General features: G+C 38.3%; 2 protein-coding genes across 3 annotated transcripts in view; one reads left to right on the forward strand and one right to left on the reverse strand.

Annotated features, from left to right (window-relative positions):
* The window catches only part of LOC122664179 (protein PHYLLO, chloroplastic), a 125,413-nt gene extending 120,501 nt beyond the window's left edge, over positions 1-4,912 (reverse strand). For both annotated transcript variants that reach the window (XM_043859894.1, XM_043859895.1), the window contains exons 1-3: positions 4,694-4,912; positions 4,375-4,584; positions 3,376-3,590 (exon numbers count right to left, since the gene is read on the reverse strand). In XM_043859894.1, the coding sequence (XP_043715829.1) occupies positions 3,376-3,590; positions 4,375-4,584; positions 4,694-4,867 (599 nt within the window). In that variant the 5' untranslated portion in view covers positions 4,868-4,912. The remainder of the gene's footprint in view (positions 1-3,375; positions 3,591-4,374; positions 4,585-4,693) is intronic.
* A 5,195-nt stretch (positions 4,913-10,107) lies between these two features.
* Positions 10,108-11,709, forward strand: LOC122664182. Its single transcript, XM_043859899.1, has one exon. The coding sequence runs from the start codon at positions 10,123-10,125 to the stop codon at positions 11,572-11,574; it is 1,452 nt and encodes a 483-aa protein (XP_043715834.1). The 5' UTR covers positions 10,108-10,122; the 3' UTR covers positions 11,575-11,709.
* The last annotated feature ends 5,162 nt before the right edge of the window (positions 11,710-16,871 follow it).

The following is a 16,871-nucleotide window of genomic DNA, read 5'->3' on the forward strand; positions in this document are numbered from 1 at the left end:
GAATGCCATATCATGCATCATTGAAACTACTCTGACGCATATAGTTTCTTAGCTTGTGTTTTGATGCATTAGAATGCATATGATTTAGGCTGCACATTGGCATATTGCATTACATTGCATTGCATTGATATTATTATTGTGAATTGTTGATGGTGGAATTCAATACTCTATAATTCAACTGATCAAGCTTGTATCATCATGAATAGATTGCACTGGGCTAGGTTATTGATCATCACCTAGTACTACGTCTTTTACCAACAGGGGAAGAGGTGTTGGACAACCCATGGTACAGCCGAAGGGATAATGCCGGGGTGCCATCTTTTGTCCCATGTTAGCGTGTGTACTCCGTTGTGGGAATAAACAGTCAGAGTTGGTCTTTGGGAGTCTGTTGGGGTCCGATGTGTTAGTTCCGGAACTAGCGGGTCCCCACCGTGGTAGAATGGTTTCACTTGGGTGACCGATGTGTTAGTTTCGGGACCGAGGTTAACATCTACCACCAGTAGTACTTAAACCTCATGAGACTTAGCATCTGTATTAGGAGCATGCTAGATTAGGACATGCATCATGAATTTATTGTGTTTGTATGCATGCATTCCCTTACTGGGCTCAATGGAAAGCTCACCCCTGTGGATATACTTTTTTTTCAGGTGATTTAGTTACTTCTAATGTTGGATTTACGGCGCTGGAGTTTGAAGTGCACGATACTTCGTACGCACGTGATGACTGCGCGTTCTCCTGAGACACTACTAGATCCAGGCTATTTCCCCACTCTTTTGTGTTTATAACACTTTAGTATAATTATAATATAGTTCTTGTATAGCTTTACTTTGGGGTACTTTTGAAAACTGTATAGTTATATCACAAGCTTTATCCTTTATATAAATGAAATATCACTTAGACCTCTCTTATTACTGATGTTATCTCTATTATTTGATCTGTTTCCGCTGCCTCTGATTACTGTATTTGTGAAATATGTTTGTAAATGGAGTACTACACTTACGATCCTTGGGGGATTGGTTGGATGTTAGAGACATCCAGTCACACTTGGCCCTTATGAACCGGGCCAGGGTGTGACACCTAATGCCATTTAAGTCCACACCAGGTATTAAATGATAAAAAATGACCAAACTACTCTTTCTTCTATCTTTTCTAAAATTTGAAAAGACCTAATTGCCCTAACCTATTTGCTAAAATTTGAAAGACCAAAATGCCCTCATCTTCTTTTACATACCCACCACCATCACCATCACCACCACCACCACCACTGCCGCCACCACCACCCACCATTAACATCATCACCATCCCACCGTGAAGCCCCACCTCCAGAATCAACAAAAAATATTTCTCTCCTGTACTGTGGTACTTCTGTTAGTCTACTAAGCTCTTCAAGGTATTTACACTTAATTGTTTGTTATGACAGGTTTAAAGTTGTAGATGTTCGTTTTTCTGATGTAGATCTGTGCTTGTTTTGGTTTGATCTTTTGATGTTCTCTCTGTTACTCTAATTGTTTGTTATGCCGTTTGGATGTTGTAGATCTGCCGTTTGGAGATGTCTGATCAAGCTTGTGCTTGTTTTGTTTGATCTTCTGATGATGTTCTCTCTTTTGTTAGTTAATGTCTCCGAATAGATCGATCTAATTTTTGTTTTCGTCGTCGTCGTCGTCTTTCTATCTTCTTTCTTCTTCTTTTTTTTTGGGGGGGAGGGTGGGATTTTTTGTTAACTCGAAGGAAGGGGGTTATAGGATCTTTGGGGGTTCCAATTCCCTGGTTTTGAGATAGACATTAGTTTATTATGGTTAATTAGGTGTGTTCCATTTTTCATCGATCGATCATCGCATTTATTGTCGATTTTTATCTCCTATATAATTTATTTGCTACTCTATTTCCGTGATGATTGATTGTTTTTAGAGTTTTCTTCCTCTTGTTTTGGCTACCGGATCGGTCTTCTTACTTTTCGGTCGATAGGGATTTTATTATTTGATTTTGTATTTTTTATTTCATTCACGATATAGTTCTTCCTCTTCCCCCCCCCCCCCCTTTTCTTTTTTAACCTTTGTTATGATGCCTGTTTTGGTTCTTTGTATATGCGGTTTGAATTTTCTGTCTCATCAGTGGGCGGGCTGAGTCCTCCTCCTCCCTTGGTGGCCGGTAATAGTTTATTGATGGACAACCTCGGTGGTTTTCGTAGCTCTGAAAATTTATTTCTTGGTTTGTAGATGCAAATCTTTATTAAGACCGTTGCTGGCTGGCTGCCCTACGCTACGAGGCGCCGGCCGCCTTATATTCAGGAATTCTATTTGGGATTGGAATAGTAAATTAATGGGTTCATGGTGAGTGGCGGTGGTGCTGGAGGTGGGGCTTCACGGTGAGATGGTGATGGTGTTAATGGTGGGTGGTGGTGGTGGTGGGTATGTAAAAGAAGATGATGATTTGGGGAAGATGAGGGCATTTTGGTCTTTTCAAATTTTAGCAAATAGGTCAGGGCAATTAGGTCTTTTTAAATTTTAGAAAAGATAGAAGAAAGGGTAGTTTGGTCATTTTTTAGCATTTAATACCTGGTGTGGACTTAAATGGCATTAGGGAGGTAAAGCAGGGGTGGTACGTGGAATATTGAGGTGTGGTACGTGGACTTATCAGAAGCTTAGGGGGGTACGCGTATTTAACCCAAAAAAAAAGTCTATACGATGAGCAACTCTCACAATAAAGAACCAATCCTATAAAATTTCAAATAACAAAAATCATAGCTCATGTATGACTATTGTAGTCATCGATATCCAAAGATGAAAGGAAATCTCCCGCCATGCATTAGTTGAAGGAATCATGCAAAGGACAAAAAGCAGATAAATTGCTTCCCAACATTATTTTTTAGCTGAGATCCCTTTCTCCAGAACACTACTCCGAGACAAAGTATAACACCATAACAAATTCATTGAGGTGATGACCTTAAAACATTTTCACCATTATCATAGAAATATTGAAGATATTCACTGTTTATCCTACTATTTGGGATAACAACATTGAAAATGATGCTTTTACAACCACAAAAACAAGAAAAAAAAAAAATTTCAAAGGGAATTGGTCAAAGATAATTTTGTTTTAAGCAAATGCTAATAATAATAAAGGTAATCCCATCCTTAAAGCTTGTTTTATGCAATCAGGAGGCAAAGTTTCATAAATCCACCGGGTAATATAAGCTCAGTAGATGAGCCAGCAGTGCTTACTAATGCAACAATTAAACATCATATATTCATCCGATATATAAAAGCATGATGTAGCATTACATTGAGAGGATGATGAACGAGATCATCAGCTTAGTTCATTTTCAGAAACAATAAAACATAAAGAAGAAGAGTGGGGGAAAAATGGAGATGTAACCTTTTTATTGAACCCCACACCTTTGGGGTAAGACAAGGCCCTGTAAAGTAAACTGCACTCCCAATTCCAGAAATTCCATGTCCTTCCAGAGGAAACAAATCACAGGATGGATCTTGCAGCTCCCTTTTAGAAAGATAAAATTGAGGAAATGCTCCCAAAGACTGCGGTTGAGAGCATAACCAATTCAATGCTTTTGTACTTGCAGGCACTGCAACCTGAATTCAAGCAACACAATATATAATGAGGACTACAGCATCATCAGAAAGCCAGTAGTATTCAAAGTTACTTAATAGATCAGTGTTTTCTCAACTCTTTATAAAATATTTTCTTTAGCGAGAAGAACCAATTCTTTTCAATACGGAAAATGATTTGTGAGTATTCTCTAGGTTTTCCAACGACATTGAGCAACAAGCAATTTCAAGGAATCCGACATACCTCTGAAGTACGGGGGGAAAAAATGTCCATTTCGTACCTTAAATCAACGTATCAATTTCAAATAACAGCGATCAAGCTTGAACTTTAAAAGAAATACTCCCTCTGGACCAAAGAATCCAACAACATAATATCGAATAGTGCAAATGTAGCCCTAAAGATGGGGGAAGTCTATTCAAAATGGGACATGTGAAACTAGCCCTGCAGAAACCATTAACTTGGAACTTTTTAACTCGTCGATGAAATAAAATCACAGCAACAAGTGACTGTAGAACTGATGATGGAAGGGAGGCAATATTGGATTGGAATCTTTTGACAATGGCTATTGTCCATTGTTTTAATCGTCAAGGGAGAAGAGTCCAATCCAATGGTTGTTAATTGGCTTGACGTCCAAGCTTTCTACGTTACTGAGCTTTAGAAAATGCTGCAACTAACAAGTAGCTGCCTTCCGAGAAGTTCAGTTCCCAGGAACAATGCTAGTTACTAATGTCAAATTTACAGACTGTTCGAATTTACAAAAGGCCAATTAGAAAAAGGATTTAAATGATAAAACTGAATTTCATATACTTGTAATCTCAGTATGCCGCTTGCAGAGCAAAGTGGATTCGATTTCAACTTCTCGACGACTTGTTTAATCTCAAGGACGCCATGTTCGAGAGTTAAAGCTGGAGGTAGAGTACGCGTATGGCAGAACTCCAATGGCAAGTCCGTATCTTCGACACCTGAAAACCCACCAGAAACCAATTCCGACGCGTCGAAATCCTTCTCTGCGATGACCTAAACAATTTTGGAGGGGAAATAAAGATAGCGAAAGAGATTAGATTCTCGACTCGAAAAAGATACGAATAGAGCAGAGAATGAGGAACAGAGGGAAGGATTTAAAAACCTTCAAATTAAGTTTCTGCTGGAAATGAAGAAGACGGAAATTGTGGAAACTTCTGAGTGATTGATTGCTGAGAAATTTGAGTTTCGGAGACACGCTTTGGCGTGGAAAAGAAGAAGGAAGAAAGATGCAAGGGAGCAACGCATGGTTCTTAAAAACGCCATCTTTTATCAACATCTTTGCAGCGAAGATGCCACGCGAGAGAAACAGTTCTGCAAGTGACCGAGACTAACGAATTGGTGACTGGGTGTGTAGTTTCAATTGAAACGGATAGTACGGGTAGAGATCTATAGAAGAGGATAGAGTGAGAGAGAGAGAGTGTGTGTGTGTGACAGCGCTATCACGATCATTCAATCAAAATTGTTAAAAACCCAAATCGGTCAGAAGCCTGAGTCGGTCCGATCAAACCAGACCGATTCAAGCCATTTTTAGGTCTGCCTCGGAATCAGCCTCTCCTTTTTGTTTTTTTTTTTGGCATGTGCAAGCCAAATTTTATAAATTCTGAACAATATAAATGTGAGTTTGCGACCATTAAAAAAATAAATAACCTTAAAATTATTTTTTTTTGCTAAAATTAATCATTTTAGACTCAAAGTACAATTAAAATATAGGAAAAGAACGTTGCTCAACCGCATGGCCATGCACAATAGCGTGTGAAATCAACGCCCACAACTTGTTAAATAAAAAATATCGTCCATATTGATATCTCTATGCACGCTCTCATTGGCCTCTGCACTAGTGCAGGACTACTCAACCAGGCAATAATCTCTTGCCCTTAAAATATACAAAAAAAAAATTCATAACAATTATAAATTTTTTTTTAAAAAAAAACATGAATAATATAAAATTTAGAACAAAATACTTAGATCTTCCTTGAACTTTTTCATAATTAAAATCATCTCCACTCTATTTTTTAAAATTACAACTATCTCATTTCTCGGTGTTAAAAATAAAAGGAAATTGATAATTTTAATCTTCATATGGCCTAAACCATTTCGTTCCTTACTTTAACCCTTTCTTCCCCACGAGCACCCTTAAATCCTTAATATAGCCTAATCATTTCATCCCTTACTTGAACCCTTCCCACAAGCACCCTGCAACTCCTTCTTGACGATGACAACCTACAACTCTAGTTGAATGTAAGTTAATCGCTTCTCTCCCTCTCATCTCCTTCTCCTCGCCCTTCAATTGTGTGAATCTCTTCTCTCTCGTCTCTCTGTCTCCCTCTCCATTCTCACTCTTCTCAATGATTAGTTATGATTATTAGCTGAAATTAGGGTTTTATTGTTATCTCATGTATTTTGCATATTAAATATCTTCATCTAGTGTCAACGACGGCAACTTAAGGTCACTTAAGTTTGTGAACCTAAGAACTTGATGTGGATGAAGAGTTGTAGTGAAGATCTTGGTCGTAGCACAACAAGGACAAGCTCTACTATTGCAGTCAGGACAACAAAAAGAGAGTCGCCATATAGATTTTGAGTCTAAGACCCATGAATGGTGTCTCTCCTTCATAGAAGGAGCGCTAAATTAACTTAAAGACTCAATGGTTAGTCTACCCCAGATCTTTGGGTAAGTGTCAAGTTATGGACTGGGAAGGTGTTAGACACCCAACAACCGCCCAGCCAATAATCGCTCTCATAGACCACACTATTTGCTATACACTTGTTGGTTATACGTATTATGCACCTACTTAAACTGATTTTTGAAAAGTTTAATTTATATTGGTTAGAGATTTATGAACCTAATTAAACTAATGAGAATTAATGTCTTAATCATATTTGCTAACTCTTAAGTGCATTGTGAATTCTAATTGATCTAATCGATACATTTTCTTAAATTAATAATCCTAACTATATGGTCAGACCTAGGATCAATTTTTTAAATTATTTGAAAACCTAAACAAGGTTTAGCACATTGCGAAAATGACAATATGTACAAATTACAATGAAATTAGATGCAAAATTGATCAGAATAATAAGAATGCCCCTACAAGGCCAATATACGTGGGGGATGCATGGAATTATGCTCAAATGTCCAAAATGCTTGGATTGCTTGCAATGCGTTTTAACAACATTAAATACACATGAATAAATATGACAAGAAATAAAAAATTGGTGTCAAAAGACTGAAAAACAACCCACGTATGTTTTAAAACATTTTTTTTCCTGCTAAAATATGCAGCATTCCAACATCAAATGATCAAAACCCACATTTGCTCTAAATCTGGCAAAAACAAAATACCCCTATAGGGTATGGAAATACACTTTTATGCATAAAAACCTTGAATGAGTATGTATGTACATAAAAACTTCTCAAAATCATTTTGAATAAGATTCAATGCATCGAGCATTTTTTTGTGATTTTCTCAAATTTTCTGTATATTTTGGATTTTTATTTATGAAAATTATCAATATGCCCTAAGAAGGAGAAATGCAAGAATACTGCATTATGACACAAACTATTTAGGAGAAAATGCCCTAGATTGTAAAATATCACAAGGATCCCAAGATTTTTTATTTATTTTTTACTCAAAACTTAACACATAGAAAACTATTTTATTTTTTATTTTTTATTTTTTAGTGAAAATATACATGGATGGTAAACTTGAAAATTCATTTTCAGAAAAGCTCGTAGACATCCAAACTGTATGTATATTTTTTTGGGGTAAAGGGGAAGTTTACTGATAGAGAATGTGTGTACAAGCAGTAGCTTCAGGAGTGCAGAGTTCCTGGAGCCACTGAGTGGATAACGGACAATCCATCACACACAAGTGATAGGGTCTTCCGAGCCAGGACATCAGCAACAACATTGATAGTTCGTGGACATCCAAAATGTATATAGAAATATGTATAATAGTCATACATGCTGACATGTCATGTACAAACAATGAGATGGTGAAAAATAATTACAAGCCTATCACAATAATTTAATGATGCACATCAACCCTGGTTAGGAAAAATAGAATGTAAACTTGATAAATATGCATAAATTGTTTAAAATAGTGTAAAATCATGCCAAAGTACAAAGAAGTACTTTTTTTTAAAAAATATCATGCTGTTGAAAACAGTTAACATGACAAAAATAAATTTTTTTCTAAAAAAAATAGAAAAGAAAAAAAAGACAAAAATAATTTTTTTTTTTGCATTTTATTGGTTTTATAAAATAAATTAATGAACGATATCTATGTCTTAAGGAGGGTTTGGGAAGCATATGAGACATGTCATGAAATCTGGTTTATTTTTCCTATTATTTTCTGTAAATTTTTTTTTTTTAAATTTGAGAGCTTTAATAGGGGGGATAGGGTAGGGGGATAGGCCCCAAGGTGGAGGAGTTGGTCTTTTGCCAACTGAGCTGACCCCTTGGGTTGATTTTCTATAATTTTTAAAATACTTAAAGTCAACATAGATGGTTCTTACCTTCGATTCCCAGGTCCTGTCGAGATTGGTGGAGTATTTCAGGACTCGGATGGACGCTTTATTTTGGGGTTTTCTATATATGTTAGTGACACTTATGTGTATGTCCCCGTTGGCAATTAGAAAGGCCTTGGAGTTGGCATCTATCTATGGTTTTCAGCTTCTTATTATAGAGAAGCTACAACGACTGTTTAGTGTAATCCAATGGCGTATTTCTCATAACCTAAAACGACTGTTTAGTGTATCCCAACAGTTTCGGCATATCACCTTTCAACATATTACGAGACAGGGGTAACACTGTGGTAGATGTTTTGGCCTCTCTCTTACCACATCTTCTCGGGCTTCTTCAGTGTCCTCTTGAGTCTATAAATCTCCCTCTCCCCTTTCCTCCATGATGATGTATAAGGTGTCTGTTTACCCAAAAAAAAAAAGATGTATAAAGGTGTCAAATGGTTGGTTTGGCTCAGTTTCGATCAACCTAAATCAATTTCGATACGATGCGGTTTTGGTTTATTTTGATTTTTTAATATCGGATTAATATCGATTTAAATCGGTTTGTTTTCGCGTTTGAACCACAATGAAATGTTAAATTCCTAACTTGTAGTGAGGAAATATTCGATAAAAAACACTTTTATTCACCTTCCCCAAGTAAAAATAAATAAATAACCATGAATAGGAGAATTGCTTTGATGTGTTCATGTTGTAATCCAAACAAAGAGGAATAAATTGTAAGGAGAAGATAATTAATATTGAAATCAATGGATAAATAGAGATTGTAGCGAAATCATTATTACAAATCATATTATTATTTATCATTAATTGTAAGGAAAAAATAATTAATATTGAAATCAATGAATCCCTAAGAAGATAACTAATATTGAAATCACAAAATGAACCCTACTATCAAATTATTTATTTGACTATCCAACTAATTTTATATAGTGGACAAGGAGATCATTGGGAGCATTGTCACAAATCAACTTCCCTATTTATAATCTCATACTCATTGATTTCTAACAATTTCCCTTACAAGCCGAAATTTTCCTACCAATATTGAAATCAATGGACAATCAATTCACCTATTTATAGCCTTATGGTCAATGATTTTTCTATCGGTTTCATTTGATTCGATTTTTGGTCGGTTTGATACGGTTTGGTTTTCAATTGCTCCCGTCATACCTTAGTACAAAACCAATTCGATAAGGATCGATTCAGTTCAATCCGGGTTTTTTCAGGTGGCTTTGACTGATCTTATTGGTTCAGCCTAGATTTTGACACCCTCACTGATGTAGTTGGAACTTTTATTCCTCATTTTGTAAGGGGTTTGCCATGGGAACCAGATTCTCTCTAGCGCACTAGTGAGCTCAGTGTGCATAAGACGGCTGAGCGGGTTGACAAGCATCCCAAGGACAACACCAGTCGACCGTCTGATGCGCATTGGATGCACTGGTGTTGTTGGAGAGGATCTGAATTCTTTGCCATGTGAAGGGAAAGATAATGCTACATGGTCGCATGTGGTGCATGGCCCCTACACCCAGACACAGTGCCATGCAAAATGACTGCCCACTCCAGAGATTTTCATCTTTCCATAGGGGCATGATGGTCATTTTGTGTGCCCTATGTCTGGGGTAGGGCCACGTAGTGCTCTTTCTCTCCCCACCCCTTAAAAAACAAAAAAACTGTTTACGTTTATGAAATTTAAGTTCCACACAAACTGCCTCGTGGTGGATGTCTTATATCTCGGTCAATGTGGCAACCTTTGATTGGATTTTATGACGAATTTCACCCCTACAGGCTCCTGCTGTCCAGCTCTGCGGGGCAAGAGCATATCCTGCACGTGAATTTGAGTAATCTGCGCAACTTTAACCATGGATACTATGGTAACTTCCCTAAATTTTCTTTCTTTTTTTTTTTTTTTTTTGGGTAAACTTCCCTAAATTTTCAACTACCCTTTAAGATGTCCTAAGACCCCAACGTGAAGGAAATAGTCATTCGAAAGATTTTCTTTGGTCTTCCATGGCGGACCTTCACCTCTCTGAGGAAGACGACGATGGAGAAGTGGTAGACGACGTTGAAACCCTCGACTCTTCCTCCATCCCTTACTGGTCCAATGACTTCGATCATGACGACTTCTACACCTCCGATTCCGACCTATTCTTTCATCAGCTCTCCGAATTCGTACACTCGGATCACTCCGTTCATTCTCCGATTCTTACCGACGACGATGGAGACGACGACATTCATGAGCTGCATCAATCTTGCCTTCAGATTGCAGACGCTGATGGGTCCGACTCTGATTCCGTCACCGACGACGAAGATCAGGTAAACTTTGTTATGGATTTGTTTGAACGACGATGCGTACAGCAATCGCATGTTACTGATAGCAGTAATGGTTCTGCATCGGACCCGTTTTCCGAAACTCATATAAATGAATCGAGTTTTGGGGTTCTTGAGGCTGGGAATCGTGATATGAACACCGATTACGTGGAGCTAGGGTTAGGGTTGGGTTTCACTGCACATGGTGAGGAGGATCAGAATGGTGGCTTTATGATTGCTGGGTGCGGGGGTGAGTTCTTTGTGGGAAGACGGGGTTCTGTCTCTGAATCTGGTGAGTCTTCCACGGTTCATGCTGCGGAACCGTTCGTGGAAGGCCTCCGAGTTGTTGGAATTGGATCCGATTCTGATGAGGAGGAGGTGGGAAGGTTGGGGATTGATGTGCATTCTGGTTATGACGACGAGCTGGATCGGGCACGGGACGATCTGGGCCTTACTCTTTGTTGGGATTGTCTCCGTTTGGAGGATCAGAGGGATACAAACGAAGATTTTGAGTGGGAGGAAGTCAACGAAAGGGTTGATGAGAGGGAGGTTCTAAGCATGGTCATCGATGCTGATGAGGAGAGATCGGTTTCCACGGATATCCGATCGGAAGAAGAATCAGGTGAAGCTGGGGAAGAAAGCATTAGAAATCTGGAGTGGGAAGTTCTTTTGGCCGTCAACAATATGGAAAGGAACACAGAATTGGAGCATGAGATTGAATCCTATCATGATACCGAATCCTTTCTTGCTGATGAGTACATTTACACAGCAGAGTATGAGATGCTTTTTGGGCAATTCACAGAGACCGAAAGTGCACTGAAAGGAGGTCCCCCAGCTGCCAAATCAGTTGTCGAAAGTCTGGCATCGATCTTCTTAACTCAAGATGATGTAAAGAACAGTAATATCCTTTGTGCTGTTTGTAAGGATGAGATCTCCACAGAGGAAGAAGCCAAACGGCTTCCTTGTTCCCACCACTACCATGGGGATTGCATTATTCCATGGCTCAACATCCGGAATACATGCCCTGTTTGTAGGTTTGAGTTACCTACAGATGATCCTGACTATGAACAAAGGAGAACCCGAAGGGCTGGTCGTCGCCTAGAGATGGATTCTCAGGTCAGACACGGTTTTGAAATATTTCCTGAGCAGTAGTATGTGCAAATGTAGATACGGTCTTTGGGACAGGGTCCTTATTTTTCCTTGCTGTTGTCTATGTTTATTATGATTGATGTTATAGTACTCTGCTATTTTAGTTTGTAATTTTAGAATCCTTTTTTATATAAATAATAATTCGCCCTTTTATACATGGCTAGTTGTCCTCCAATATCCCTTTCAATTTAAAATATAAATTCCGAAGATATGTAACATTGAAAATTTTCAGTGGTTGTATAATACAACATTCATCTGATATGCCAGAGCTCTTATGGTAAAGAAAAAAAATTCTGGGCAATGTTTCAGTAGAACTTGGTAGTTGCTGCTTTCTTTGTTATGCAACCTACATTGGTATATTTTTTAAATGTATTCAACATTTGCAGGGGATATAAATAATTTGTTGTTCACTTAAAAGAAAATGGCTGATGAAAATTGAGCTTACAGAAACACCATCTTCAAGTGCATGCATATCGTCACAATAAATGTAAGTGTCAAGAAAATCATACTAGTTATGATGGTCACTGGTCAGAAAATAAATGTAATAGGTTATCAAGTAATGGATGAAAAGAGATGCAATTTTTCTAAGGGTTTTCGCACAGCTTGGGAGTTGGTTTTTTTTCAATAGCTTGGTAGGTTGAGTTCTTCTTTGAACTACTAAAATTTCACTCAAACTCCATTTTTAGTGTAATATGAAGGGGGGGGGGGAAAAGCTCCTTTTTTGTATGAGCCAATAAAACATTGTCTCTTTCCACGAGGGAGAGAGGAAGCTAGAAACCTTGCAACTTAGGCTTATCCTGTGCTTATACAAGTCTTCCCTTAAAGAAGTGAAATAACAGAGTTGTACCTGCTAGTGATTTGCATATGTGCCTATGCAGGTGGCTCTGATGCATAGTATAGTTGAATTGGATTGTTAGGTGGTGGCTGCATATCACAGAATGCTAATGATGAATCTTAGGCAGTGTTTGGTACGCATTCTTAGAATGCGTTCTGCTTCTAGAATGCATTCTAAAATGACAGAATCGTTGTTTGTACACATTCTCATTCTAAATTCCTAGCATGGAATGAAGAATGGAGCTCGTTCTGGAATGGGAAAAGAACCCATTCCACGTTCTTGTTATTTTTTCCTTCTCGTTTCGACTTCCAACTTCGAAGTTCGAACACTCTCTGCAGCTCAAAAAAATGATGCCTTTCCTCCGCCTTCTTTGTCTGCCCTGAAGAATGGGATGAGTTCTGTTCGGTGTCAACCTTGAACTCGCACAGTTCACAGAAAGTTTAGAGAGAAGGGTCACCAGTGGAGAAGCTGAACCAAGAAACATAGACTGAGTGCTTTGTACTGCAAAGTAAACTGCAGATCCAATTGAGGAGATGCTGGAATAAAGAGCAAGACGAGATCAGCCAAGAAACTCGCACAGATGTAAAGCAAATCTTCAGCCACAGACACAGATAGAGAATGGGAATGAAATAGAATGCTCTTGTTTTCTTCCTACGAATGATTTGTATCTTCTCTGTCTTCGTAAACCTTCTTTTTCTTTTGCATTAATTTTATGGTGTAGACTTTTGAAGTAGAACTGTAGAATATGCAGAGTCTGGACAATCCAGATGGTTCCTGAGTTCCTTTTTCAGTAGGCTTTTGGTTTGGGTGCCTCTACACTCCAACTCCAAGTCTTTTTTTTTGTCCCGGTGAATGCTCCACCAAGCTTCCAAAGCCAAAACCAGACACAAGTCTTCCTCAGATCCTCAAAGGATCCCTTTCACAATTCACATGCAGTAGCTCTAGCAGCTCTTTTTAGCTTCTATTAGAGTTTCAGATCCTCTGATCCTTTCTTTTCTTTACGCATATGAGCCTTAGAATACTTGAATTAGGTGAGGACTCACGGATCCTATCTTCTTATTGAGTTGCAATGGAAAATTTCCTTCTTTTTTTTGTTCCCGAGCAATGGGCTCTATTTCTATTAATCTTTGTTTTATTCTTGAATTAGGTGATGTTAATTTTCAAAATTTTGGTAGGCCATGAAGTGCTTGATGAAATGTCTGACTATTAAAAAAAAATGCATTTTAACCAAATGTGTACCCAAACAGTGTACGCATTCTCAGTTGAGAATGTTTTTTATGATTTGAGAAGGAGAATGCATATTCTCAGAATGGGAATGCATACCAAACATAGCCTTAGATTGTGTTTGGTATGAATTCTTGGAATATATTCTAGGTTGAGAACATGTTCTGAGGAATTTTTTTTTTTTTTTGGGGGGGGGGGGTATGCATTTTCGTTCATTGAGGTTAGAAAATGCATACTGGATCAAGAACGCATTCTGGATTGTAAATAAATGCCATTTGTTAAACATTCCGTTATCAAATCCTAGAATGCAGCCCATTTTGGATGCCATTTTTTTCCCATTCCATGTTCTCATTCTCCAGCTTGCGTCACCCCTCCCAAGCCTGAACATCAACAGCTCCGCCTTGGGTAGATGGCGCAACCTTGAGACGAGAAGAGCTCCACCAATGGTCACTTTTGGAGGCCAGCGATAGCTGTAAGACGCAACGTCTCTGTTGGGTAGGAAAGGAAGACAGCAGCAGCAGCAGCAGAAACATATCTCGAAGTCCCCTTCTTCCTCCAGAAGATCTATCTGTTTTTAGCCATGGATGTTGAAGCCTGAAGGAGAATAAGAATGGATGTCACAAGGTCTTGAAGAAAAAGCATTCTTCGTGGTTTTATTGCCTCCCTCAACCTCACAGGATTACATGCGAAAGAGGGGTGAGAATCTCCTGAGTAGTTGCTTTAATGGCTTCGATTTGAATCATCTCCCAATTTTCGTCACTGATATGCTTGAATCTGTGATATTTTCGTTGTCTAGCCTTTTCTTTTGTTTGTCACCTGCTTGTATTTTCTTGTCCACCTCCTGCAATTCTCATTCTGTCCACAAGTTCCTTTTCCTTCTCTATACTTTCTAAAGTTCTGCCTCCACTGACATTGTCCGACTGGGGTTTCCAGTTCTATATCAACAGCTCATTTTTGGGTTATATTATTTAGATTAGTCGCTACACATTGCTATTGTTTTATGATTTGAATATATTTGCCTTTTCCTTAAGCATTTTATGATCTGAATCTGTTTTGCATCATGGATATATTCTCTGTTTCTTCAAAGGTAACTATGACAGATACGCTAACCCTCATGCAAGTCTCGGAATTTCGGAAAGGGAAACATTGTAGGCATCGTAGGGGGTGTCGGAGAAGGTGATAGTAGATTATTGGAGAATTTAATGCTGGTATCTGGAGGGGTGATGCAGGGTGTGTCGGAGAGGGCATTGTGACTGTTCTCCGGTGATGGATATTCAGTGGAGTACAAAATCAAGGTAAGATTTGATCAATTGTTGCTACTTCTATGGTTATGCTCACCAGCTGATTGATGATTTGCCTCCGAGGTAAGGATCAGATTGATTTTAAATGTTTTACCCGTTCCAGTGTGAAGAATGTATATTAATCAAATGAGCATCCAAACAAATTTCTCATTCATCTTTAGAATGAGTTTTGCATTTCCTATTATGGAGAATCCATACCAAACACAGCCTTACATATGATTTAGTGGCAAACAATTTGTTATGAGTCGAGTCAGAGTCAGGTGGTTTCTATTGCTTTTGTTTCTTTCTCGAATGAGGGTTTTCCCTTCTTCCAATTTTTTAACCTTGATACCCTATCCAAAATATTTTTAGCCTTGTTCCATGCTTTGTTGCATTTTTTTTGGAGGGTGGGGTTGGAGGGTTGGGTTGAAACTGGGGGTGTAGCCGTGTTATTCACTGTCCAGTTCAATTTTTTGCCATGCTATGTAAGTCTTGCCTCTTTGAGTCTGTGGCTTGTTGCCCAAGGGAAAGTGAGCCATGTACGTTCTTTTCAAGCAAGTAATTAAAGTGGGTCTGACTTGCTAATTTGTAAATTCTGTAAGAACACAAATTTAACAAGAAGAAAATTATTGTCAACTATTTTTATGTTGCTTGCATTATCATTAAAAATTCAGCTACTCAACTTAGGACACAAGCTTGATCAGGGCTAAACCCTGGCAAAGGCTTAAAGCCAAACCATGTTCAGCAGCCTTCGGGTTGGGCTTACGATAATTGTGCTACTTCCTAATTGGTTCTTGGATTGTAGGCCCCCGTTTTGAGCTTGAATGTGGCATGTTCATGACTTGGGGTCAGGAGTGGGAAAATTATCCTCTTAGGTTCCCTGTACGGTACAGTTTTCTAGTGCCTCTAATCAGAGGGGGATGGACCCCACCCGATAGTGTGTTAGGGCAGGGGATAAGGTGGTCATTTCCACCCCCTATGAGAGGAACCATACGAAGTATACTGGACAGGGAACCTGAGAGGATAAAGATCCGAATGGTGGGGGTGGGGGTTGACATATATTATTATTATTGAGAAAAAAGGAATGTATGTTATTGGAAAAATAGATTTCCATTTATCAAATTATCCAAAATATAGATGTGCAATACTAAAAATGTTTTAAACAATACCTCTTCTAGAATGAGTTGTTAATTGTGTATGCCATATAGCCACACTTCTCCCCTCAGACTTTTTGGGCGTGTTTGGTTGCAAGGGAAATGGGAAAGGGAAGTGAAGGGAAGGGAAGGGAATTTTTTTCCCCTTTTAAGTCGTTTGGTTGCAAAGGAAGTCAAGTGAAATTAATTTTGCTAAGTCGTTTGGTTGTCTGTGAAATTGATGTAAAATCAATGTAAATTTTTTTAAAATTTGTAATCCAACTCACTTTACTAACTTTCACTTATTAAGGCTCTTTCTTAATAATTTATGGAAAAGGAACGTTAATCGGTGCTACAGCGCAGTGTGTACCTGCGCTTAGGCATTGCCGTGTAAAATGGCCGATGCACCCCTAGAAAGGCAAAAAGGACCAGGGGTGCGCCGATCATTTCAAACTTTTGTAATATATAACAAAATTTTAATGAATTTGAAATATTATTTGAAAACACATCATAACCACCACATTGAGACCCATAACATTTACACACAAATGTGCATGGGCAATTAGAGAGCCTCTAAATTCTAACAATTTGGATGGTCAAATTGCAATGTCAAATTCCTAATTGAAGTTTTCCAACTACGATGTGGGCATTGTATACAAGGGCAAGGATAGGGTTATAAGAAAAGAATATATATACGGAATAGAAACTAGGATCAAATACCATATTCAAAGACCAAAATTAAGCTCCACAGGAAACACCAATGAAACTCAACAAGTGAGACAAACATTATAAATCCAGAGTGCAACTAGTTCCATACTTAGCTAATAA

Source organism: Telopea speciosissima, chromosome 6 (assembly GCF_018873765.1).
Source record: "Telopea speciosissima isolate NSW1024214 ecotype Mountain lineage chromosome 6, Tspe_v1, whole genome shotgun sequence".
NCBI lineage: Eukaryota > Viridiplantae > Streptophyta > Magnoliopsida > Proteales > Proteaceae > Telopea > Telopea speciosissima.